The sequence below is a fragment of the Theropithecus gelada genome, chromosome 6, assembly GCF_003255815.1.
Source record: "Theropithecus gelada isolate Dixy chromosome 6, Tgel_1.0, whole genome shotgun sequence".
NCBI lineage: Eukaryota > Metazoa > Chordata > Mammalia > Primates > Cercopithecidae > Theropithecus > Theropithecus gelada.
In genome coordinates, this window is record NC_037673.1 from 72773869 (window position 1) to 72801847 (window position 27979).

A 27979-nucleotide genomic window follows, 5' to 3' on the forward strand; every position below is an offset into this window, starting at 1 on the left:
GTGCCAAAAATATTAATTAGCTACATCAGCCAGAGCCCTTAGGGTTTGGCTTGATAAGAATATTTCAGGATATAGTTGCTTTTGAGGGTGTATTTCTGAGTTCATCAGGGGACATTTACTCCCATGTCAGGAAATGTACTCCCATGGGGCTCCACACACCCCACACAGAGCTGGCAGGAGCACAGTTAGGAGTGGAATGGATTGGAAGTGCAGAGTGGTGCTGTGGAGCACGTCTCTCCTGGGTGAGTTGATGTGACCCACAGTGAAAGTCATATTTTCCAATCTTGGCTAGAAAATAAAAAGCAGAGGAAGTATTATGAGGCAGGAGATCCAAATCAACATGAGACTGTCTGAAAAATCAAGTGGCCTTTTCTTCATCCATACCTGGAACACATTTACTTCCCCAGTGTGCAGAATTTGTGTGTTTCTGCTTAGAGAGTCCTGTCCCCATTCCCCCTCACGCTGGGCTTTCCAACTGGACTTGGAAATGGATCCCCACAGCTGTGACCTAGCTTTTTCTTAGCAAGGTCACATCTCCTTTCAAAGCCTGGCCAAGATGGTGAAACCCCGTCTTTACTAAAAATACAAAAATTAGTCAGATGTGGTGGCCGCACCTGTAATCGCCGCTACTTTGGAGGCTGAGGCAGAGAATTGCTTGAACCTGGGAGGTGGAGGTTGCAGTGAGCCAAGATAGCACCATTGCACTCCAGCCTGGGCAACAGAGTGAGACTCCAACCCTAAAAAAAAAACACAACAACAACAAAAACCACCTTATTCTTCCATGTTGTAGGGTGTAGGTTTTCTGGAACCATTATATTTGGGGATGTTATATATTGGAGATCACATGGCCTCATAGGGAGGTGACCTTCACACATTAAGTGAAATGACAGAGGGATGGAGACGTTCAGACTCAGTAACTTGCCGTGGCCAGCATTTCTCTTGCTGTCTGTCCTTACTGCTGCTACCAGGTTGCGTCTTCTACCTCATCCAGCCAGTTTCAAAGAACCACAGAGTTGTTAAGAATTTTCGTCTAATATTATAGGTAAAAAATATTTGTGGAGCTGAGAGACAGTAAGTTACTTAACATAGTGATTGCAAAGACCCTGGGGTCAGGCCAGCCTCGGTTCACATCTTGCTGGCAGTGCAGCTGTGGACAAGTTTTTTAACCATCTAAGCCTCAGTTTCCATGTCTATAAAATAGGAATAATTCCCACCTCCAAAGAGTTTCTGTAACTGGTTATTGAGTGAGATAGTATGTTTCTAGTACATTCAGTATAGTGGCTGGCCCTTAGAAAATTCTCATCAAACTATAGCTGTAATCAGCATCACTTTCCTAGGGACATTTAAGGAAAGTTCTCAGACCATTTTTTTTAAACTCAATTAACCCCTCCCCTGATCACATTGGCCACTTGTTTAGTATTATGCAGAAACAGCTTATGTGATCTATATATGTGGTCTGCTTTAGAAGCTCCCTGTTACCAGGTGTTTGCTTAAAGCCAAACTAAATATTCCAAAAACTGGATGTTTAATAGTAGACATTGACAATCCATTGAAGACACATAGATATACCCTCATTAAGAAATAACACTAGTAATAACACCTATATTGCCTTATTCAAGATGAGGAAAAGTTAGTTTTTGTTTTCATCTTTTTTTATAATTAGCCGTCACCGGATAAAGTAGTTTCATTCTAATTTAGCTGTCAAAGACAGATTATTTGCTATCCTCCAAAAGATATGTTTCAGCTTTCTTTGAGGTATTTGTAGTTACTTTTGAAAAGCAGGTATCTCTTGCTTTGTACAGTTCCAATGTGCACAGATTTCATGGTTTACTTAAATAACACCAGACTCCCAACAACATGTTTCAGATTGCGGTTACATCAGTGTTTTAACTGTGAATAAATGCATAAAGCATAAACTTTGCAGCTGGTTCTTCAGTCCACAAATCACTATGTAAATAACAAATGTGCAGCATCATCAGTAACCTATCGCTTTTTTTAACCATAACTTTTTTTAGCCAAAGACTCTGGTTGGTTTCTGCCTATCTGTTATTCAGCCTAAGTACAGACAGCAAAGCATGTAGTTGTGTTGCCTCCTATCTCTTCGTGATAAACCCACATGACATTATGCAAAAATAGATTGTCGAAAGCGGGAATGAGCTAACAAAGATGAAAGTGCAATGAAGAGATGAAAAATGATAATGCTGTGAGTGAAATTTGAATCAAATGTAAATGGACTTAGAGGAGAAATAGTTGACTGTGGAATGCCGACACTGTAGCTGGTAGAAGTTAGTGAGTGTAAGTTCATCAACATAAATGAGGACAGTGGTGTGACAAAAAGGATGAAGAAGTCATAGAGGTAGTGAGGCCAGCAAAAAGCTTCACAGTAATTAAAGGAGCTCTGGGGATATTGCATGATACTGAAAGCACAGAGGATAAAATGTCAGCAGCTGATCCAAAGTTAGGAGTATGATAATTTGCCAAGGCATAGAAAAGATGCTCACTTCATATCATAACTTATACAACTAGAAGAAGGTGGCAAGCACTGTCCAAACTACTCTTGATAATTTTTTTAAATAAATAAAACATTTTAATTCTCAATGTTTCTAATATTTTAAATTACAATATATTAAATAAATTTTAGCTTTATATTTTTTTCATTTCCCTATATATTTATAACCAAGAATAAGAAAATTTTCAGTATGTTGACACTAATCTTTAAAGGTCACAAAACAATCATAATTTTTACCATTATTTATTAAGATAGCTTTACATGGTCATTTTTTTCATTTTTGTTTTTACAGAATATAAAAATGCAGATTTCTTGCTTGCATATATTATGTACTGGCTTTCAGTGTACCCATCACCTGAAAAGTGAAAAATGTACACACTCCGTAAGTTTTCAACCCTCGTGCATGGTCATTATTATAGTCTGATTCTGCCATGCAAGTGAGGATTGCCGATAGCTGTGTTCTGACTATGGACAGAACACAAGTTGGCTGAGCTCTACTCCAGTAAGAGGTTTCCTCATTGTTCCAGGCTTCAGCCCAGATCAGTTCTGCATCTTCTCCTCTTTTGCTGTGTTTACAAGGGTACAGTGAGATTGATGTGACAAAACTACTTCCTTCTGCTTGTTCTCCTGTGCTTGGATTCTTGTCCATGCTTCGTTTATCTGTGGTCACCACTCATTGGTGCATTTATTATAATTATCTGTTTCCTTGACTGGAGCCCATGGGAAGAGACTGGCCTATGGCTATCTCTGTCATCCTTTTATTCCCAGTTCTTAACATCTTGCATAACAAGTCATCAATAAATATTCTTTGAATGAATGTTGAGCATATTATTTTGAGCAAGCACAAGGTCAGTTTACTGTTACTCTTTACAGATCAAGTTCAGTTAGTAATGAAAAGTTAGTAACACCATTAGTAATGATTTTTCAAAAATATGTTTTGCAGAATCATTTATACGAGTTAATCATTTATTGACCTCAGTTAATAGTCAATAAATCTTAACAAATGGCCATGTCAAAGAAATGAGAAATACTGATACACAGAATATTAAAGCTGAAAGGGATTACATTACTTAAGTTTTTGTTTTGTTTTTATTTTTCGATTGTAAGTAATAACTGCCTTATACCAAAAAAGTACATAAGTAAATAAGAAATGTAGTAGAAGGATAGTGCAATTTTTTTTTCAGACTCCGAGAAAGAGTTGAAAAGGGTGGGTGGCTTGGGAAGGATGTCCATGGGCCATCTCTGAGCTCTTTGACATCAGCAGTTTAACATTCTTCCATCAATATCTTTTTTTTTTTTTTTTTTTTTTTTTTTTCTTTTTTGAGATGGAGTTTCTCTCTTGTTGCCCAGGCTGGACTGCAATGGCACGATCTTAGCTCACTGCAACCTCCGCCTCCCAGATTCAAGCAATTCTGCTTCAGCCTACTGAGTAGCTGGGATTACAGGCATGAACCAACACGCCTGGCTAATTTTGTATTTTTAGTAGAGACAGGGTTTCTCCATCTTGGTCAGGCTGGTCTGGAACTCCTGACCTCAGGTGATCCACCCACCTCGGCCTCCCAAAGTGCTGGGATTACAGGCGTGATCCACCGTACCCAGCCAATATCTCTATTCTTAATGGGCCAGGTCCCAGTTCCCAGCCTTTGTGTCTCTCTGTTCAAATTCTAAATTCCTGGAATCAGGAATTAGCCCAGCTATAGCCTGGGAGATGGGGACAAAGAGTCCAATTTGGGCTACTTGGATCTACTACTTTCCTGGAGAAGGTATTATTTTCAAGAGCTAGGCAGATATTTTTAAAAGGTGATTGCTATAATGTTTTGCTCTAAGGTATATATTCTTTATTCCCATAAATTTTCGCTTTGATTAGGAATTGAATAATTGAAAAGCAGCCTTTCTAATTTTTTTATAAATAGGAAAATATTTAAATATTAGCCAAAGAAATTCTCTCCTGAGTGCCTTACCATACCTAAATAATAAGATCCTTTGGCCTTACCATACCTGAATATTAAGATCTGTGATACAGAATAATAAGATCTGTGATATAAGGCCAACAGATCTAGGAACAATTGGCATTGAAAAAATAGTTATAGTTCCCAGAGCAGGAGGCACAGTGTGCCACCCAGGGCCACGCTGGGAAGCACCACTGTCAGTCAGGAGGCAGAGGGGAGTGGGAGGAGATCGCACGCAAGAGCCTCCACTGTGGTTTCCATGGGAAGGCTTGGGTGAGGCAGGGTGAGCAGGGTTAGGCCAAGCTAGTCTGATTAATTTCAGAAAGGTCTGGGACATATTGGTGGTTCTAGTTGTTTGGTACCTGGCCCTAGGGTGATTAGGGTTGGGGAATTGTGGCCTGGAGGGTAAGAACCAGAGGTGGTGGTGGTTGGGGAATGGGCTCTGGATTGGTTGATTTGCATATGAAGGGCATGCTCACAGGAGAATTGTGTGCTATCTCTAGGAATTAGCAACCCTGAGAAGGGCAGTCCTTCCAGGGTCAGCAAAGCGCCAGGAGTCAAAGCATCGGAAACACAGAAAATAAAAATATACAGTTAATACAGCTGTCTACCTTCAATCAGTTTTGTGAGTTTCCATGTGAAATCCAGTTTTGTAAGACCTTCAGATGGCCTGGAAGGCCTTATCATGGTCTAGCCCTCTGCCGTGAACTTGACCTGCTCCCACCCTTTTGTCCTCACACCCTCCCTTCAGTCACCCTGGCTCCCTTGCAGTCCTTAGAACACACCAGGGGCTTATAGAACTCTGCCTGGAATGCTTTTCCTTCCAACGTAAACTGGGCTTGCCTTTCTATTCCCTTCAGGCATGTGCTCACACGTCACCTTCTCAGCGGGACCTATCCTAACTGCCTACTTCCTTCTGCAGCTGGCACCCACTGGTGACCCCCCTACTCTGCTCTGCTGGGTTTCACGTAGCCCCTGTCATTTATTACCATTCTGTATAATGTACTTACTTAATGGTCTATTTATTGTGTGTGCCTCTACCACTGTAATGCAGAGTCTTTATTTTGTTCATCAACATACCGTAAGCAGTTAAAAGCAGTGTTTCTGAAAATTAGTGATAGTTGTTGAAATGCCCAACAAGAGAATTGTTATTCTTACTGTATTAGTCAAAGATTGAGGCATAATGGTGTCAAAGAAATATAAATTGTTGAGATTCTTGTTTAAAAATCCATAATTCAGCCAGACAGGTGAGAGACAAGAAGTTTTTCACCTTTTTTGACTTCTGGGTTTGGCATATTGAGTTTCTCGTGTTAATACCACAGCTACACCAAGTAAAAGGTTATTGACTTTTTGCACCAACCAGTTTATTCTACCTGATTTTTCTCATTCAGGTTCCCCTGTTAACAGTTTGATAGGAAGGCTTTCGTTATCAAAATCCACAAGGTTGTGTCCTTCATTTTTCTTGGGAGAGCCACCTCCCGTTTCTTCCTGGAAGGAACTCTGTGGCTGGAAATGTTAGGAGCTTCCTGGGCTGCAGAAGGACAGACCCTGGTCAGCCCAGGGTGCTCTTAAAAAATGGCATATATAATATATCCAGATACTTATTGATATTAAGAAATTATTGGGGAGGTTTAGGTATGAAATGATATTGTGGTTTTGTTCTTTTTAAAAAATCTTTATCTTTCACAAATGCATATGGATGAGATAAAATAGCTGGATTTGCCACAATCTGTTGTAAGAGCTAGGAAAATGGGTAGGGATAGAGATGAACCCACATTGGCTAGGAGTTGGTTATTGCTGAAGCCGGGTAAGGAGTACATGAGTTTCATTATATTATTGTTTCTGCTTTTCTATATACTTCCAATTTTCAATTAATAAAAGTATTTTTCAGCTGGGCACGGTGGTGCATGCCTGTAATCCCAGCACTTTGGGAGGTCGAGGTGAGCAGATCATGAGGTCAGGAGTCCGAGACCAGTCTGGCCAACATGGCGAAACCCTGTCTCTACTAAAAAAATACAAAAATTAGCCGGGTGTGGTGGTGGGCGCCTGTAATCCCAGCTACTCGGGAGGCTGAGGCAGGAGAATCACTTGACCCTGGAAGGCGGAGGTTGCAGTGAGCCGAGATCGTGCCATTGCGCTCTAGCCTTGGTGACAAGAGCAAGACTCTGTCCCAAAAAAAGGAAAAAAAAAAGTAGTTTTCAAATGTAATGATTGGACAATTTGGCTTGTTTCTGATTTTAAATGAAACACGTTTGGTATTTCACCATGATGAATATATTGACTATTGACTCAAAAGCTCTTCATGTTGAGAAACTACCCTTCTGTTTCTAATTGTTTAAACCAGACGTGGGTGCAGAAGAGTACTGAGTGCCTTAACAATATCTTGAGATTATTATAGGTTTTTCTTATTAGATCTATTGCTGGGAGGTGATCTTACATCTTATTCACAGTAAAGCCCTCTCGCATTTCTCAAAAGACCCCACAAGTAGTTGTTTTTTCATTTCTCAAATATTTACTGAACAGCTAGGAAGTGCCAGGCTAGTGCTGGGCATGGGGGGTACAAGCAGGGAACAAGCCAGGCCGAGCCTTTACTCTCCTGAAGCTTACTTCTCTAGTGAGAGAGATGGACCATAAATACATAAATGAGCTCAGGTGGTGGTAGGGCAGTCTGGGTCTTTCTGGCTGGCAGGGAATCTGTGTTCCTGGACCCAGGCGATGATGAGGGAGGAACTGTGTAAAGTGTTGCTGCCTTCTTTCCTGTGGGCAAAATTGCTTCTCAATGAGGCAGTTCATCAATAGAAGCACATTTCCCTCAACTTAACTCCATCAACTTTACATTTCATGATCATTCTTTCCAGATTTTGGCAAAGATTGGATGTTAAAATTCATTTTTGAGGTTGTTTTGAGTTCCCTTACTTCCTTATGTCTATAGGTATTTTAGTGCCAAGTTCAAAGAGGTGGCCTCCAGAGACTTAAAGGCAAATACCACTTGCAACTGGAATCAAATATATGTACTGTAAATGTAAACCATAATTTAACCTGTGTTAACTATCTCATTAATAATTTTACTTCTTATTTAAAACCAAACTAATTAGGAAATTAGAAATACTTGTAATTGCAGTGAGTCACAATCACCACCAGAGTGAATGGGCACCTTCTCTGTGCTTATTCAGTTCTCAGAACTAACTTATGTGGCACTGTTCTTTCACTCTTACAGCCAAGAAACTATAGGCCAAAGAGGTGAAATACCTTGTTCAAAGACCACTGTAACCAACTGGAGGAGCTGGGATTTGAACCCTGGTAGCTTCCCTGCAGAGGCCCCATTTTAAACCAGTATACCATAGGCCTGGTCTTTTGGTTGTTTTGGGGGGATTGTTTTTGCTTTCATTTTAGACAGGGTCTCACTCTGTTGCCCAGGCCGGAGTGCATCGGTGCAATCATGGTTCACTGCAGCCTCTACCTCTCAGGCTCAAGCGATGTTTTCATCTCAGCCTCCTGAGTTGTGGAGACCACAGGAATGTGCTACTATGCCTGGCTAATTTTTTTGTATTTTTTGTAGAGGCGGGGTTTTGCCATGTTGCCCTGACTGGTCTCAAACACCTGGGCTTAAGTAGTCCACTGCCTCAGCCTCTCAAAGAGCTGGGATTACAGGCATGAGCCACTGCACCTGGCCAATAGGCTTGTTTTTAATAGTCTCTATGGATGATGATTTATTTCAAGATGCTCTTTTTGTTGTGTTTCAGGTTTTGCTGATCTTTGCAAAGGAAGATAGTCAGAGCGACGGCTTCTGGTGGGCCTGTGACAGAGCTGGTTATAGATGCAATATTGCTCGGACTCCAGAGTCAGCCCTTGAATGCTTTCTTGATAAGCATCATGAAATTATTGTAATTGATCATAGACAAACTCAGAACTTCGATGCAGAAGCGGTGTGCAGGTACCTTCTCTAATTTAATATGCTGAGTAAATGTTCGCTTAACAGCTTAAAATGAATTTCATTTACAGATATCTTTAATTTATTTCAAATATTTTTAAAATATGTGTTGATGTTTTTAAGCAGTGTATACAAATGTCTGTGGTGAAAGCTATAGCTCCTTCCTGTAGATTTCTCTCTCCTCTTCTACTTTTCCACATTTGAGTGGTACTAAATTTAGAGGTGTGAGCTGGGCTCCCCTGATAACTTCAGGGTATTCCCCCCACCCTGTGTATTGCTCATAAAAAAAATTAAAATTCACACAGTTCTCATTACACAGATACGGTTTGGATTTAAACTAGCTATTTTAATCTTCATTATTCTCTCCCAAAATGAACATCGGAAATGTGTGAAATATAAATTTTTTCCTGCCTGACACAGATGGGTAGATCCCACAGCAGGCTTCCCAGTCATGGAGTGAAGGCAGCCACTTTGCAGCAGTAGAAAATCTTCCAGGGACCCAAACCCCCTGCTTGTTTATAGAAATGCTTGCACTCTGGGGAGGAAACACAGGCCTGTTCATAAATAAATGCTCAGTCATAAGAGTTAGCTCTGGATGAACTGATTCATTTAGCAGAAGTGGAATGCTTTGAAGCTAGATGGAAGAGGTCACTAATTAAATGCTAGACCAAGACAGAGTCCAATTGCATGGCGAGCTGGAATTTTCTTGAATGTTAGTAAGTGAAATAAAAGGTGGGAAAACGGCTTTTTAGAACCTTGGTACCCTGAGAAGAAATTAGTGGATTAAGAGAAGTTTCTTATCACAGACATCATCTTGCTATTCTTTGATGATTTTCAGTTTCCCAAAGAATAATTTTTCTTAAGCATCTGTTTTAGAAATGTTTTAATGGCTTCAAATAATCTCATCTTTCTGCATAAAAATGTTTTTCTATTTAATAGTGTATATAAATATACATAGAGTATATCATAAAATATCTGGATACTATTTTTAGTATTAGGAAATATTTTTGATGATTTTATAGTAGAATTGGGTCTTGTAAAACTAAGTATTTCTGATTTTTCTTGGCCTTCACTTACTTTTCTTAGGTAGTTTTATAGTAGAAATATCACACTTCTTTGTTCCTACATACAATGACTTAAGAGAAGCTTTACATATAAAGAAAAAATCAACAGGAAGAAATCTTTTAATTCAGGCAAAGGCCCAGTTTAGCAGATAAACTTTACATTTTTCTTTGAATATAAAGAAATAGAGTTTTATTTCCTACCAAATGGATTTCTGTGTTAGCTGCTCAGAAAACCAATAGAGGTCTATACAGTTTAGAAGTCAGATGGACGTATCTGTCAGTGTGTTTCCCGACCATTATTGGTCATGTTGAGGGTGGCCAGATTCCAAATGCTTGACTCCCAACACACCTTCCCTAAGGGGATGGGTAGGTGACATGCCCCTGGCAGATGTGCATTCTTTGTTGTCATCTGTGGCGCTAGATCCCTCACCTTTGAGCTAGGATTGGACCTTAGCCTAACATGCGTCCTTGAGCCTCAGCCCCACCTTCCCCTTAGTCCTCTCATCCAGGAAGAGGCCTAGGTCTCTCTTACCATACCAGTTCCTTTGGAGAGACGAGAGAAAAGAGACAAGCAGCAGGAAGCAACCCAAAAGATGGAAGCCAGTCCCAAAAGAAACCAAGAGCGTGTGTGCTCCAGCCCAGTTATGCTTATTACATGTTTTAGCCTCTTGCCTAAAACCCACACCTTAGGATATAGCCCAGCAGTGTGCCCATGACACCTACTGGGGTGAGAAAGACTGAATGAAGGTGAGAAGTACTTAGAGTTTCCCTAGAGATCGGAGCATGCCTCTAAAACACTATGTATTTTTTCATTAGGTGCTAACTGGTATTTCCACTGAGTATCCATCCAGTAGGCTCTTGAGTATAAAATAAGTGTAGCTTCACCTTAGCAGGACCTGCCCTACAGGGTGGGTGAGTGGGAAGTAGCCTGTGCTGGCATTGGAGAGATATTGACTTATGCCTCCTGCCCCATTGTGAGTTAATAGCATTTTCTTCAAAAGATCTCTTTAAAATACCATTTATCCACAGAGGAAACTTCACTTCCTGGGAATATGACAGCCGATCATTTCCTGTAGCCTTCCTCCCACATAGTGTGAGGGCTCGAGGAACAGGACATGGAGAAGGTGCATTTTTTGAGAAAGGTCAGAAAATGTTGGAGTTGAAGAGGATGAAGCAATATGAGCCGACTGTCCCTTGGGGAGTGGTAGTTCAAACACATTAAAGTAGAGGGGAGCAGAAATGCCCACAGCCAGAGAGAAAAACAAATGCATGTTGTTTCACAAATTACTCAGGAGTAATTCTGTTCTTGGAGATGATGGTTCCCTTCCAAGATATCTCAGCATAAGCAGAGGCCAGACCAGGAGAATAGGTCAAAGCAAGCATGCTGGTTCGCACTGAGATTCAAGTGTGTGGGCCTTTATTAAAAGTTTGTCCAATTTACAACCCCCTGACCAGAACAGTGCAGAATCTGGGCTGTAGCATGGCACAGCAAAGAAGATTCATGGACCTCAAAATTCTATGTCCTGATTATTTTGGCCCTGTTTAACTCCTAGGGAATAAACTAACTATATCCAGGTGGTCCCAGTACAATAAACATTATACAGTGACAGGTACCATATTGCAACATTTCTCAGCTCCAGCTGATGATCAAGTTGTTTAAAATATTTAAGCACAAACTACAGTAGGACTGAAAAATTGAGGTGGCTCTTTGTACCAACTTTAATTGGCTTTAACCGGCATTTGTACATCCCGCTGCCAGCGAGTATTTTAATTTTTATCATAAGGTCGACTTTCTGAACTATCTGCTATTTTAAAAGAAAAAAGATTAAACCCAATTGGCTCCCCCAGGTACATACTGATAAGAAGAGGATTGTAGGACTGCCAATTTATTTTTATTTTGAAGAGTGGAGTTTCAATTTTAAAAAATGGAATTTAAGTGGAATTTGCCAATTTTTTTAAGTGGAAAATTGGCAGGTCTGACCTATTGGATAATTGCCTGGGAGTTAAGAGAAAAAAAATTTTTAACGAAATGAAGAGATTGTCCTAATCCACAAGGGCATCTTTCTTTGTTGTCTTCTGTGTGTTTTGAGACGTTTTCTTTAGAGAAAGATTTGATGTTGTGTCATTTTCAATGTGAAGAAGTTCCGCATTCATTTAATGTAACAAAGTCCAGATCACCTTGTTTGACTTGGAGGCTTCTCATTACAGGTCAATCCGGGCCACAAATCCCTCCGAGCACACGGTGATCCTCGCAGTGGTTTCACGAGTGTAAGTGCACCTCCCATTCCCAGCTGGAAGGAGTACTGTTCATTCTGAAATGTCTGTCAGATGTAATCTGGTTTTTGAGCTGTCTAAGCAATGGGCGCGTCTTGGGTCCTAGAACACCAGCCTTAGATCTTGATCTTGCTTTGGGGGTTTTGTTTGTTTCACAAGTTCCTGGAAATATTTAGGTTTTTCTCTGTATCTTATGTAATTGCCTTTAGCACATAGTCATACACCTCAGGGAGAAAGTTTACTCATTATATGCCAGAAATGAATGGAAAATTTGAGGAGGAGGTGGTCTGGAGAAAACATTGTTCCAGTTTATCTTTTTTTCTTTGAAGAAAAGAGATGGGGATATGCTTGTTTTTCATTTAAGAAGAAACACGTTTTTTGTTTTTTGTTTTTTTTTTTCATGTTCAAGCATGAGAATAAAAGGGCACTAAATCCACAAGACAAGGGTTGTAAAGTTGATGCTGGGACCGTTACGTGGCTAGAGGCAGGACAGTAGAGTTTATCCAATGCTGGGCGGCAAAGAAAAGGGATTGTGCTGTAGGTACAATGAAACTGTAGGATGAGCGACTGCTCTGCTGGGTTTATCGTCTGATGTGGCCAGCACTTAAAGTAAAAGAGCCAGCAGGAAGAAAAGTTGTCTGTACAAACTACAGTGGTGGGAATGTTGGCAGGTAACAAAATTTGTTGTAGTCTTTTTTTTTTTTTTTGAGACGGAGTCTCACTCTGTCGCCCAGGCTGGAGTGCAGCAATGCGATCTCGGCTCACTGCAAGCTCCGCCTCCCGGGTTCACGCCATTCTCCTGCCTCAGCCTCCCGAGTAGCTGGGACTACAGGTGCCCGTCACCATGCCCGGCTAATTTTTTGTATTTTTAGTAGAGATGGGGTTTCACCATGTTAGCCAGGATGGTCTCGATCCCCTGACCTCGTGATCTGCTGGCCTTGGCCTCCCAAAGTGCTGGGATTACAGGTGTGAACCACCACGCCCGGCCTATTGTAGTCTTTTAATGGCTGTATTTAGCTTCGGAGAGAATAAGAACTTCATTAGGGCCTAGGACCTGTTGGACTTGGCCTCATTATGGCATTTGGCAGAAATTCTGTGACAAAGGCCAGGAAAGTCTGGCCCAGGGGACTTGAAATGCCTCATTCCAAAGCCATGTGAATACAGCAGGAAATCATGGCTTCAAAGTCATACCCTTACTGAAGACTCCTACTTACCTGCTACTCCTTGAGTGTCTTCCTAGGAGCTCTGTCTTCTCACTTTGTTTGATACCCACCACGGGATGTGGTCTAGAGAAAGTAAAGACATTGTCCTCACTGGTTCGTTACACCTCTCCATCCTGGTGGGAGATTAAGATTCCACAGGGAATGAATGAGGGGAACTGAGACATAAGATGAGCCTCCTTCAACCCTCCTTTTCACATTTATCTTCTGGACACTCAGAGATCTGAATGAGGTTATAGAGGCTTGGACATCAATACCAGAAATGTTCAAGGCCACACAGCATTTTTCCCAAGCCTGGCTTATTACACGGGTCCAAGAACAAAACACTCTTGTTTTTCCAACTCATATGGCAAAAAGGTTTGCTAGTCCTTGACAAAATAATGGTTGACTATGGCTTATTTGTTATGATTGTCACCGACTTTTCCTGGTTTTATTGTAAAATATTTCGTATAGAGAGAGTGGTAATAAAATGAATGTGTATGTCTATGTCACCAGCTTAAGAAATAAAACATTATTAATACCCTTGGAACCGTTTTGTGGCCTTCTTAACAGTCAGAGAAGATAGAACTTGGAGTTCCAGAAGAAAAACAAAGTGGGTAAAATAGCTTTTCCCTTAGGGCAGGAATCAACTATGGGTAATGCCACAAGTCAGCACTGGGACTTCTGTTCCTGTTTGCTATCTGCGTTTCCACCCAATCCCTTTTATTCCATTTTTCTTCCCTGGTTCTTAGGGTATGTCCCCCATGTTACTTGCTGGCTGTCTCAGACCCTGTTTCTCTATTTTGGTGATAGGGAGCCCAGCGATGGCATGTCTTCATGACAAGGCAATCCATATCCCACCTTGTACTCAAACTGAAGTCCTGAGACTCAGCGGTAGGCTCACTATAGCAAATCCTGTTGTGAAATGAGTACATTTTTGTTTTCTCTCCTTCCCTTCTAACTGTGTGTTCCTGCTGATACTTCTCTCCCATTTGGCTTGGGGGTCCTACAGCCTGGACTGCTGACTATCTTCCTCATGTTGAGAGTTGGACCCAGCTCGGTTTTGGTGTGGGAGTCATACTTCCAGATGGTTTGGGGACAATGGTCTCAGAATGAACAGTGCACCTAACGTCCCTTTATGGGACTGCTCCCATACACGTGGCTCAACCCCAAAGGGCAGCTGAATTGGAAAGGGCCACTCATGTATACTGAGGGTGATACCTCCAGGTACGCTGCTGGAGCTTTCTCTACTGTTTTTGTTCTTTTTGCATCTGGAAGGTAGATGTGGGGTCTGTATCCTTGAAGGCAGGTGTGCCCCGTGGGCACGTGCTCGTCAGGAAGCCACTCTTGGAGCTAATGCTGTGTGGCCTCATTGCTCTCTCTCCATGTTTCAGTGTGAGGAATCCTGGTTTGTATCTGCTGAGTGACCACATTTTCTGCTTTGCTGCAGATCGGATGACCATGAAGAGGCGTCAGTCCTTCCTCTTCTCCATGCAGGCTTCAACAGGGTATGTACAAGATGTCCAGCATCTCTCTCAGGTGTGGGTACCTTAACCCCTGACTCTCCCATAACAGGAAGGCGAAGCCGCCACGGAGAACTGTTAAGGAAATGAAGCCCCAGGACTGTTGGGGAAAGGAAGAGACTGTGTTCTCATGGGAGAGTAACGAGCAGCTGCCAGTCGAGCTCTTTGCCTTTTTTGCTCTCTGGGTTTTCTCCATATATCTTAGCAATAGATATACAATGACATAAAAACCCATCTTATTATATCAGATTAAAATTCTGTCATCCCAAAGTAATCTTATTTAAATCAGTACAGTCAATTCGATTAGATGTATGTGTGATTATATATGGATATATCCACCAAATTGGCACCCAAGACTCTGTTCATCAGGGCTGGCCAGAGTTTATACCCTAGGGACAGGCCCATGGTGACTGTAGCACCCTGTAAACTCCTGGTTGAAACCATTAACATCAGCAAAGAAAAATTCTTTGAGTGACAAACTGCACAAATAACACTGAGATTCCACTTGAAGATTAAGAATTTCTCCAAGGAAACTCACTAACAAACTAAATAACCAAGCTCACCCAGCATCTCAGGGTAGAAATTAGATTGGAGGCAAGGCTGTGTGCATGCAAATGGAAAAGAACTGATGGAATGGACTTAGAAGAAAGGGAAGAAAGGGAGGAGGAAAAAGATCATCAAAACATGAATGTTTAAAAGAACTATATTCCCTAATATTAAAAGAAAACAAGTCCTTATAGAGAAATTGTAGAAGACCTTACTTCATATTTTAATTTTTTAAAATAACAAATATATATATTACTCCTATGTAAAGAATAAAAGGCTTCCCTTAGGAGAATAATAGGATAGAAGACCATGGTTTACTTATACAGCTTTTGCTGATCATCTAAACACAAGTAATCCTATAGCATCCTGTGACCTCCTGGCTTAAACTATAAGCATCATGAACAACACTGATATTCAACTTGAAGATTGAGATTGGTTACTCCAAAGAGACTTACCAACAAACTAAGTGATTAGGCATACCCAATATCTCAAAATCTTTTGGTAAGAGTAATCTGAATCCCGGCCGGGCACAGTGGCTCACGCCTGTAATCCCAGCACTTTGGGAGACCAAGGCAGGCAGATCACCTGAGGTCGGGAGTTCGAGACCAGCCTGACTAACATGGAGAAACCTCATCTCCACTAAAAATACAAAATTAGCCTGGCGTGGTGGCGCATGCCTATAATCCCAGCTATTCGGGAGGCTGAGGCAAGAGAATCGCTTGAACCCGGGAGGTGGAGGTTGCGGTGAGCCGAGATGGCACCATTGCACTCCAGCTTGGGCAACAACAGCGAAACTCCGTCTCAAAAAAAAAAAAAAAAAAAAAAGAGTAATCTGAATCCCAAGTAGATGGAGTGATATATTCTTTAAAAAATAGGGTACTGCCTGTGCCTTGTGAATTATGAAAATCCTCTGTGTGCTTTAAGTAATGGTACTTTGCTACTCCGGGCTTAAAAATATATATATTCCTCTTAGTTGTAGACCACAGAGAAGCAAAAACTACCTTTGTGATGCAGTTGTTTTGTGCTTTGGTATGCTTCAGTGTGGAAGTCACAGTGCTGTAGAGAAGATTCAAGGTAGTCTAGTGGCTCACGATGTGTGATCGAAATGAATGTTTCCAGCTAGCAATATTTTTCACGCTCCTAACACTTTTTCCTCTTGTCTGTTATCTCTTCTCGCAAAGGTTGGCGTTTGGTTCTGAAAGCTATTCTTAGGTGCTATATCTTAATGAGAATGCATGAGACAATGCTTCTGAGTTTTGGAATGAAGAGTTGCAAAAGAAAACTCAGCAAAGAAGCCATGTGGTTGAGACAGATTTTCTTTACTCATTTTCTAAGAAATAGCTCTAAAATTATTCACAGGCTTCATAGAACTTCTGTGAAATATTGACCCCCTGACTTCACCCCATTCCAATGTTGTCCTTTTCAAGTTTGAGTTGGGACCTCATGGAGTGCGAGGACGTAGATTTTCCTCATTACCTGGGGGATGATTGGAGAATGGCGATGACACACTGTGAGTTTTATCGATTAGGGACCCATGTACATGCTATTGAGTGTCCTTTTGGAATTCTACCTTTAGTTCAGTGATGCTCCCTCAAACTGGTTTAGAATTGCTGCCATTTGAAGCGATGGCGTCTTGTCTGGAAGGCTGAGGTTGCACATCTGCTCACAGTTAGGAGAAATAACTGGCGCTCTTTGGGTGCAAATGCTATTGAGAACATTTAACCAAAGTTCCATTGTTTCCTTCTTACACATTTTATAACCTGTCCGTGGTGCTCTGGAAGGCTTCACTTCCCACTATCCAGACGTGTTACTGTGTTTTGCAGTCAGCCTCAGTGAATAAGCCTTTGGCGAAGGGGCATTAACGGCAGTAGCTGTCAGAGACCACCTGGTGTTCTTCAGTGCTGACCCTGATAGAGGCCATTTGCTGGTTAGGTCAGGGTGCCCCCAGTAGCTCGGGCTCATTCCAGGAGAAGCGCGCTGCACCTCCAACAGCTCTCCTGGCGTTACTGTGGCACACCATCGGCTGAGACTGATCTTCAGGTGGTGGTTCTCCTTTTTTGGGTAAAATCCTGTCTTTCACAACTCTCTGCCCAAGCACCTTTTCAAATATGCCAGTTATCCTTGCCTTCCGTGAGGTTGTTTCCCATCGCCAAGCTGTTTTGATTGTATTAGATCATCTGCTTTAACTCACCCCTGGGTTGCTAGCTAATTGGCTGGTGCTTCAGTCTGCGGTCCCTGAGTGGGGATCTAGGAACAAATTGTGCCATCACATATCCCACAACAACTCCCCTTGAAGGCTCTGGAGCTGTGTGTAAGCAGTCAACTATATAGATGCTCAGTCCACGCTGAGCCTTTTAGAAACCAGCATCTTAGCAAAGGACGGTTGCAGCTGTTTTTATATCAACTTTATGTGCCTCTTTTTCTATTTGCAAAAATGTTTGTTCAGTTTAACAAGTGTTTATGGAGCTCTGCCTCTGTGCAATGTGCTAGGCATGCCGGGGGCACAACTGTAGGGACACGGTTCTCTGTGGAGAGGCCTTCTGTGGAGTAGGAAGTGGGGAGCTATGATTTATTGTCAGGCCCAGTTCCCAGTGATTTACTTAATCCTCCTGTACATATGAGGGATTTGATATTTTCTCCATTTTTGCAGAGGAGGAAACAGGCTCAAAACAACTAAACTTGCCAGAGCTCACACTCATGACAAAGTCCAGAAGCAAATGCATGTTGTTTAACTCCAAACTCTATATTGGGTCCACTAAAGTTAGATTTCCCAAGCTAGTGCTCCACAGAACACTACTGTACCAAAAGCTATTAATAGGTGGTCCGTGAAAAAAGGCTTCTATGGTCAAGTAAGTTTAGGGAATCAGTGAAAACTCAGTTGCCCCTCCTCCCACACCTGAGAATTCACAGAGCACTTTTGCAACATTGCACATTAGCATTTTAAATGCTCTGAGATATCCTGTAGTAAACAAACCTGCTAACTTTGTGTATCCCAACATTTTCTTTCCATTTTTTGCAAAAACGAATCCATGTTTGTTATAGAGAATACAGATAAGCTAAAAATTAAAATTATTTATGCCACTAGCCTTTCAGATTTATTCCTAGGCAGAAATAGAAATGACTGTGTATTATTTACAAAACAGCGTCATGATATACATACATATCTTTCTATGTTATGCCAGCATTTTCAAACGTGTGTTATCATGGTTTTTTCATGTTTTTACAAAACATCAGCTAACAACCCCCTGAGTTCTGTTATAGGCTGATATATAGCTTTTATCCATCTAAAAGCTCAAATGGAATCTAACCATGTTTAACTTTGCTCTGTAAATCAAAGAGAAAGTGTTTCCCTTCTGTGTATGTTTATGGCTTCCTCTCTTTCCTTAGCCCTTCCCAGTTTCCACATAAGAATAGTGGAGGACCAGAGGCCCAGGGAAAACCAGAGAGAGGCCAACCACTCCAGATATGTGGAGCCATCCACTTCAGTGTGTATTGGGGGTGTGTGTGAGAGAGAGAGGGAGAGCGGGTGTGGCGGGGGGAGAGGGAGAGAGAGAAGAGAGAGAGAAAGGAAGGAGTGAGGAGAGGGATTGATTTTTTTCTCTGGCCAACTTGGGTGAAGGAAATCTAAGAAACACATCTTTCAGCAGGATCTAGTATTCTCCTTCTCCACCTATATAGCTACCTGAGAAGCAAAAGAATGTGACTGGTAGTTTGGAATACTTTGGAATTCTGCTGATCTTTCTACTTAGTTTGCCAGCCATATGCTTGGAAAGGCTTGCATGATGTGTTTTTTTTAATCAATTAAAATGCAAAACATTTCCCCTTTCCTAAGTAGAATTGTCCTTAAATCTCTTCCCTTACTATTTTTTACTTGCTTTTTTTTTTTTTTTTTCTGATTTCATTATTTCTCATTAAGTATTGACGTGATCATGTCAGAGAAGTGCTCAGTTTCCTATATACCCTACACTGAATCATGTAGCATATATGAGAAATGTAAACCAAATTACTTTGGGATTAAGTGAAAAAGGGCCTACTCCTCTTTCAACGTGGGATTTGAGCAGCTCATACCTAGCATAAATGGGTGCTTCGTGGGTCTTTGATGAAGGACAATGTGTGCTGCATTTTCTTCTACATTATTATTTGCTTATCTATCTGTTCATTCATTCACTACGTTTATTTATAAATACATGAAAGCTTTTTTTTCCATTGAGATGAAACTAAAATTAGCCATTTTAAAGTGAACAATTCAGTGGCATTTAGCACATACACAGTATTGTACAATCACCACCTCTGTCTAGAGACCCTGTTGCAAAACAAACAAAAAAAGCCATTTTCATCATCCCCAAATGTGTTCCCATTAAGCAGTCACTCCTATTCCTCCTCCCCACAGCCCTGGCAACCACCAGTCTGCATTCTGACTCAATCAATTGACCTATTCTCGATATTTCATATACATGGAATCATACCATATGTGAATTTTTCTGTCTGGATTCTTTCACTTAATACTTTTTTCAGGTTCATACATGTTGTCGCATGTATCAGTATTTTATTCCCATTTTATGGTCAAGTAATAATCCATTGTATGTATAGACCACAATTTGTTTATCTGTTCAAATGTTGAACATTTGGGCAGTTTCTGCCTTTTGGCTATGGTGAATAATGCTGCTGTGAACACACATGTGCAAGTATTTATTTGAGTACTTGTTTTCGGTTCTTTTGAGTATATACCTGGAAGTGGAATTGCTGGATCATATGAGAATTCTGTGTTTAACTTTTCCCCTGCATTAGGCACTCAGAAAATTAGGAAGGAAGTAAAGAGTAGGCTCTCCCTTCCAAAGAGATCATTGATAATGTGCTGCACACTGAACATGCTGAGTGCTGGGTTTTAGATGATTCTATTAGTGCAATATGAAGCAAAATGTGTCAGTAATTTACATGGCTGGGCAGGCATTCTGTGCCCTAGAGTGTTCATAATGTAGTTTATTCTACCTTTGTTATGAAGGAAGTGAAGTGTACAGTATTACTTGCTCTGTTGTTTCTCATACATTTAAACAAGCACTTTGAATACCTTGACAACTGTTTCATCTCATCTTACTTACTAATTGTCTTATATAACGGAGTTACCTGGGGGTAGGAACAACTGTTAAGTTTCTCTGTTTGGCTCTCAAAGAAGTAACTATATATGTCTTATGTATTGTCTTTGCTTTCTTTTCAGAGATTTATGGAGAATAGCAGCATAATTGCTTGCTATAATGAACTGATTCAAATAGAACATGGGGAAGTTCGCTCCCAGTTCAAATTACGGTATGTAGCAAAATGAGACAGTAACATGAGGTTAACAATTCTTTAGAAAATCTTATCTGTCAACAGGCTGATGTTCATGGGTTCATAGCTGAATCCCAGGGATTTTGAAGCTTTTAAACAGGCAATGAATGGCAGCTGGCCAACAGCAGTATCTTAGCCAGAAGGCCCGTTATATAAAGAAATAAATTGGAAACATTTCTTCTTTTGACAGTATTTTCCACTATTTACAGAATTTTAAAATTGTAACCTGGGAAAATGTTTAATTTTTGCACGATTAGATGGAGATTGGGAATAGCCTTGAGGATTATTTTCTACATCCTACTTTCAATATTTATAAATTTTTACTTGGATTGTTACGCATAGGGGTAAACTAATGGCGATATTTATCATGCTAACCATAATAATTGCTAAGTAACCACAATAGCAATTTTATTAAGTCTGTTTGTGTCCTCAATATGCATGAAGTAGCTTTAAGAAACCAGTTTTAGGCCGGGCGCGGTGGCTCAAGCCTGTAATCCCAGCACTTTGGGAGGCCGAGACGGGCGGATCACGAGGTCAGGAGATCGAGACCATCCTGGCCGACACGGTGAAACCCCGTCTCTATTAAAAAATACAGAAAACCAGCCGGGCGAGGTGGCGGGCGCCTGTAGTCCCAGCTACTCGGGAGGCTGAGGCAGGAGAATGGCGTAAACCCGGGGGGCGGAGCTTGCAGTGAGCTGAGATCCGGCCACTGCACTCCAGCCCGGGCGACAGAGCCAGACTCTGTCTCAAAAAAAAAAAAAAAAAAAAGAAACCAGTTTTAAGTCTCTTTACAAGCATGTAGTGTTTTAAGATCTGGCTTGTCACTGGTGCTCAGTTCCAGGGATGGGATTCTCTGGGTGTCTGGCTGCTGGCCAGAATGCTGGGCTGGGGGATGTTCTGCTCCTGGACCCTCTGAGGAATATCAGGGTCCTAGCTCCTGCCTGGTTTTGCTCAGGCTCCACTCTGGCAGGCTTTTTGGACCCTGATGTTTTCCTCCCTTCTCAGTCAGGGAGCAGGGAAAGGAGGAGGCTCTTCTCCACCCATGGGCCACTGCGGGGCCCAGTCCCCAGGAAATTCAGGCTGTGGGATGCCAGAAAAGTCTGTAGCATGGCTTCTCTCTCTGGCTGACTGAGAAGTCATGGATAGTTTGAGGCTCAATACAAAATAAGTAGGAGAGCATCCTATTATAGTGATTATATGCCTTATCTTGATTACTTATTGTCATTCAAAGATGACAAAAGCCTTTTCAAACTTAATTATCCTCTGTCCCAGGGAGGCAAAATGAATTGACATAAACCTAGAGAAGCAGTTTCCCCTGGGGTGCACCCTGGTCAGGGGAGTCACTTTTTGGTCGGTAGAGTGCTCTAAGAAATAAAGTGTGGGATAAACAGTCACTTCCTTAGATAGAAAAGTATTAAAAAAAGAATCTCAAACCAGTGGGAAATCAGATATTTTGGGAATTCAGGTATTTTTTAACAGCCCTTGGTAAGAAATATTGCCAAAGACTTTTTGAACGTATAAGTAAACTAGATCCCTTGGTTTATTTTTATGTATATGTTAGCTTCAGAGCACTTCATAGAATTTTTCTAGAAACCCACGTTGCCTTTACTCCATAATTTATGCCTTTTAATAATGTAGATTAATTGTTATTATTCCTGGTGATCTCTACTGTTTTTAATTGAAGGTTAAAAGACTCAGCACTTTTATTTTAGATGTTTACACAGTAAATATAATTAGAAAGAGGGGGGTTTTATTGTGGTTTAATTCTTCAGCTGTGTATTACCCACAATAAAAAATGAACAGCGCAACACTTCATTGCTTTGATAGGCAATTCCATTATTTGATTTTAAATAAGTTTCTGGTTTTTTAGGCAACATTACATGTGATGGCATATGTGAGTTGCCAGGAGATGCCCTAATACAGATTCTGCAGTGCACATGGGGCACTGGAGGGCTGTCCCAGGAATGTTAGGGGCACCTTGTCCATGATGAACAGGGCAAAAGCAGGCCTGGAAATTTGAAGTAAATATCCCCAGCCAACAAGAGCATAAAGAAAAGCCTTCAGGTTATTGTACTGATGAAATCTGTTTAGAGCCAGGGCACCAAAGACTTTTTAAGATCTTATCAGATTCAGAACTTTGCAAGTTTCTAAGTACCTACCATTATGTAAGTACTATACTTCTGACCCCTCACTTACTAGAACTGGTTGGGGGCATTGGACCCATTGTTGAGGTCATAATGAAAAGGCTCAAGTTCTTAATACAAATCAGTGTGAAATTGGTGAATGGACCTGACCCAGGAAGGTAGTGGCCCCAGGAAAGGTTTGCCTGGCACATGGATTATCTTGCCTTCTGCACAAGCTTCAGCTGTTGCTTTTTGGTGGGTTCTGCCTCAACCTTATTCAAGTTATCGCCCTTTTGGGTGTGTGTGTGAACATGTGCGTGGTTTTATGTGCATATTCCCAGGTATACTATATCTAGGCCCAGCAGATGGAGGCAGTGACCCATGCCATGGCCCCTCCCCAGCTCCTTAGGGCACTTAGGGACGTCTAGCACATATACCTGCACCCCAAGGCAGGCAAGCAACTCTATCATTTGTTGCAGACTGGGAAAATGAGGCTCTTTATTATACAATGCTAGAATAATTATAGTCTAATTATATAATACTTTCCCCTACAATTCCGCCCCCAGCTGCAGCTAAATATGTAGCATTACTGTCATTCTGCAAGGACAGTCTGTACTGCAGGATGATGGTGAATGTTGAAGGTAGACACCTCCGTCTGGGTCCCGTGTCTAGTGACCATATTTACTTAACCAGGAAACAAAAAGGATCACCTGATGTGATCAAATAGAAAATGTAGTCTAATTTTAAGATTCTATTATATAAAATAACTTTTAAAGATATGAGAACTAAATCACGTATCTGTATGCCTTTGATTAATTACTCTGTTGAATAGAAGAATTTATGAAATGGAGAGTGTCTAGGATAATCTAAATTAAATGATGACTATCTCTTCTGATGTTCTTACACCTCTTTATCATGAAAAGATCTATTTTATCTAAAATAAAGATAATTATTTAGATACTTAGCAGGAGTTTGGGCTGATCGATACATACTAATGCAGTACCAGCTATTGTTTGATTCATTAGTCAGTCTAGAAGTTACATCCAAGTCATTATGTTTATTTCACTCCAAATCTTAAGACAGTAGCAATCCTCAGTTTTAGAAAGAATCAAAATTTTTGATGGACAAAACTCTGTATTCTGTGGAACACCACATCTCTCAGTATTAACAGACATTTATAGAGCACTCTATTCTCATATGAGCTCTGCGTGATAGCTATTGTGTTACAGGGGTGGAAACTGAGCTGTGAAGGCTTAAAATAACCAGTCGCTATTGCTTTATTGCCCAGTAATGAGTGCTAACAAGTAGCTAAGTCATGATCCTCTTACCTCTTCCACTCCCTGCTCCAAACTCATCCCAGACTCCTTCTGGGATGTGGACTTGTGTTCAGAATCTTTTCCCTACAAGCCACCACCTTGCCCAGTCCTACCCTTGTTCCAGGCAGCTTCAGAGTGTGTGTGTGTGTGTGTGCGCGCGCGCACGTGTGTGTGTGTGTGTTGGTGGAGTCTAGATAGAGCACTTTTGGAAGAGACACAGGAGATAATGTAACCCAACACCCCGACTGACAGAGGAAAACACTGAGAACCTTCACAGCTACTCAGCATGTTGGTGACTGTGGTGGAGTAGAATCCAGGCATCCTGCTTTTTCAGTCTGGTGCACTTTCCACTCAGCATAGTACTACATTATTTATAGACTTTATACCTGGACCTCTGTAATATTTACCTTTTCTCTCTGGACCTTCAAGGGCTCTTAAGAAGGTGTGGGGCACACAGCCGGGCGCGGTGGCTCAAGCCTGTAATCCCAGCACTTTGGGAGGCTGAGACGGGCGGATCACAAGGTCAGGAGATCGAGACCATCCTGGCTAACATGGTGAAACCCCGTCTCTACTAAAAATACAAAAAACTAGCCGGGCGAGGTGGCGGGCGCCTGTAGTCCCAGCTACTCGGGAGGCTGAGGCAGGAGAATGGCATAAACCCGGGAGGCAGAGCTTGCAGTGAGCTGAGATCCGGCCACTGCACTCCAGCCTGGGCGACAGAGCGAGACTCCGTCTCAAAAAAAAAAAAAAAAAAAGAAGGTGTGGGGAAAATGGTGACATTACCTGTACTTCATGGGTTTCCATACCTAGGTTACTTTTCCCTTGTGTTTCCTTTTTCTAGTTTTCCAACTTTTTAACCTGAAGAATAAAACATAAAGATACCTGAGACAAAAGAATTGTATGGTTCCCAAGAACAGATATTAATAAAGCTAAGGTTCTTCTGCCAGAAGAGTATGAATAATTAATACAAGCAATTAAGTTCTAAAACTCTAGAAACATGACTCAAATTGATTATCTCATTTTGCTGCAGGTTTATTTAAATAGAACCATCAACCAAAGAGGTTGAGAGCCTGAATAAACATTGCAGTCTGGTCATGTTTGTCGTGGGGGGCGGGGATGGGAAGTAGTGTGCTCTTTCTACCAATATCCTTTCATTTCAACTGTTGATAAGCATTTACTTTGTCTTATGGGGCTTTATACTTATTGAAAATTTCATGCTTTGTGGATAATCATAAAATTAATATTTAATAAATTTTGGAGATTAGATCTAAGATCATGTATAAAGGCAACCTCTTGAATTGATGAAAATGATAATAGTCTGAAGTACCTGTTTATATATTTAGCTGAAACCTGTTTATGTAGTTAGAGAAAATACTTAAGCAAGAGAGGAATTTGTCATTTGATAAAATGTGTTAATTAAAGCTTAATTATCCAGCTCTCAAAGTTAACAAATTAGTCCACATAGAGTGTGTTTCTCCACAAGTGACTTCTGAAAGACAGCTGTTGCCCAGGAAATCCCTAAGGTGCTTTGTCAAATTTTGGACCAGGTGCCTGGAAAACACTGTTGATAAGACTAGCTCTTGCTTGTCTCTTATGAGGCAGTGCAGTGACAAATTTGGTAGCAGTTTTAAAGCCCCCTTTTATTCTTTTTTCTTATTTTAAATTATCATATTTACAAGTGATGGTACTAAGACAGTATACAGTTCAAATTGGGTAGACTGGAGCAATTTAACTAAGAAAATATACTACTGCACCTGTAAGCCTTTTCAGTTGAGTTAGGTTGATATTCTCCTCTGCTCTGCTAACCCGTATCATGATTACTTGTTTTACTTACCCTCTCACACTGATATCTTCATTTCTGCAACCATAGGATTGGCGTCCTGCAGTTGGCTAAAATACTGCACTCTGTAGGCATACCTCACTATTATTGAATACTGTTCTTGGTTTAACATTTCAGGTATACTTACGAGAAAAGATAGGCTATGATTCATTTTTTTAACCAAAGCCTTTTGAAAGCCTTAAAGAACAAAGAAGTATTGCTCTGTGATCTGAAACATAACAACAGGTATCGTGTGTTGGATGCTCATATTGTCCCAAGCACTTCGAGAAATGCCTCACATAAACTATCTGTTTTGATCTTTACAGAAACCTGTGAAATACGTATTATTATCCTCATTTAATGGATGAGGAAACTGAGGGCCACTGAAGACAAAAAGTTGCCTCAGGTCGCATAATTGGAAAAATACAGAGCCAGATTTCACCCAGTTCTTTCTGCCTTCTTCCTTCTAAACAGATCAAAATAGGATGACAAAGTTAGAATGCCTTTATGAGTGGAAAAAATAACATTTTTCAGAGTGTTTCTTTTAAAGAAAAAACATCAATCCAGTAAATCAACAGTTTTTTTTTTTCTTTTTGCAATGTGTAAGAAAGCTTTTTGTTGGGATTCTTTAAACAGTCAGTATAAATAACAGCTCTAGCTACATGCTTGCTGTGTTGGACAGTAAATAGCTTACTGTATTTGGAGTTGCTCTAGATTAGGAAATTGGTTAAAACTGTAACAAAGAAAATGAGAGTCTGATTCCAAATATTCTTTATGCATTTAGTTTGAAAGATGACTTTTTTTCCCCTCAAAGCATATTGTTAACCCTCTTAGTCTGTTAGGATTGCAATAATGAAATATAGTCATGCATCATTTAATGATGGGGGTATGTTCTGAGAAATGTGTCGTTGGACGATTTTGTCATTGTGCAAACATTGTAGAGTGCACTTACACAAACCTAGATGGTATAGCTTACTACACATCTAGGCTACATGGTCTAGCCTGTTGCTCCTAGGTTACAAACCTGTGGAGCATGTTACTGTACTGAATACTGTAGACAGTTTTAACACAATGGTATTTGTGAATTTAAACATAGAAAGGCACAGTAAAAATGCAGCATAGAAAGATTTAAAATGGTGCACTTGTATAAGGCACTTAGCATGAATGGAGCTTGCAGGATTGGGAGTTGCTCTGGGTGAGCTGGGGAGTGAATGGAGAGGGAAGGCGAAGGCCCCGGGCATTATGTATATATGACTGTAGACTTTATCAGCTTTGTGCTCTAAGGCTACACAAAATTCATTAAAACATTTTCCTTTCTTCAATAGTAAATTTGCCTTAGCTTACTGCTACTTTTTAACTCTATAAACCTTTATATTTTTTAAGCTTTTTCACTCTTAAGAACATTTAGCTTAAAACACAAACACATTTCACAGCTGTACAAAAAATTTGTTTCTTTATGACATTATTCTGTCAGCTTTTTTCTATTTTTAAATCTTTTTTTTTTTAACTTTTTAAACTTTTTTGTTAAAAATAAGACAACTTTGGCCAGTGCCTACACAGGGTCAGGATCATCAGTATCACTGACTTCCCCCTCCACATCTTGTCTCACTGGAAGGTCTTCAGGGGCAATAACACACATGGAGCTGTCACCTTCTATGGTAACAATGCCATCTTCTGTGACACCTTCTATGATAACAATGCCATCTTCTGTGACACCTTCTATGATAACAATGCCATCTTCTGTGACACCTTCTATGATAACAATGCCATCTTCTGTGATACCTCCTGAAGGACCTGCCTGAGGCTGCTTTACAGTTAACTTTTCTTAGTAGTAGAAGGAGTATTTTATCTAAAACAATGATGAATAGTATAGTAAATACATAAACCAGTATCCTAATCATCTCTTATCAAACATTATGTACTGCACATCATTACTGTATTGCTGTATGTTTATACAGCTGATAGTGCAGTGAGCTTGTTTACACCAACATCATCACAGACACGTGAGGATGTTCTGTCTGCTACAATACCACTAGGCAATAGGAATTAGGATTATAATCTCACAGGACCACCATTGTATATTGAGTCCATTGTTGAAACATCGTTATGAGTTGCATTACTGTACCTTAAACTGAGTAATTAATAAGCAACAGAAATGTATTGCTCACAGTTCTGGAGGTTGAGAAGTCCAAGATCAAGGTGCCAGCGGGTTCTGTGTCTGGTGAGGGCCTATTCCTCATAGAGAGGACCCTCTCTATGCCCTCACATGGCAGAAAGTGCAAGGGAGCCCACTGGAGCCTCTTTAATAAAGGCACTAATCCCATTCATGAGGACGAAGCCCCACAGACTTAGCCACTTCCCAAAGGCTCTGCATCTTCATACAATCACATCGGATGTTAGA

General features: G+C 40.8%; 1 protein-coding gene across 12 annotated transcripts in view; it reads left to right on the forward strand.

Annotated features, from left to right (window-relative positions):
• The window catches only part of PDE8B (phosphodiesterase 8B), a 246202-nt gene that overhangs the window by 134133 nt on the left and 84090 nt on the right, over positions 1-27979 (forward strand). For all 12 annotated transcript variants that reach the window (XM_025387304.1, XM_025387306.1, XM_025387307.1 and 9 more), the window contains 4 exons: positions 8202-8392; positions 11662-11721; positions 14377-14434; positions 20211-20299. In XM_025387304.1, coding sequence (XP_025243089.1) covers positions 8202-8392; positions 11662-11721; positions 14377-14434; positions 20211-20299 — 398 coding nt within the window. The remainder of the gene's footprint in view (positions 1-8201; positions 8393-11661; positions 11722-14376; positions 14435-20210; positions 20300-27979) is intronic.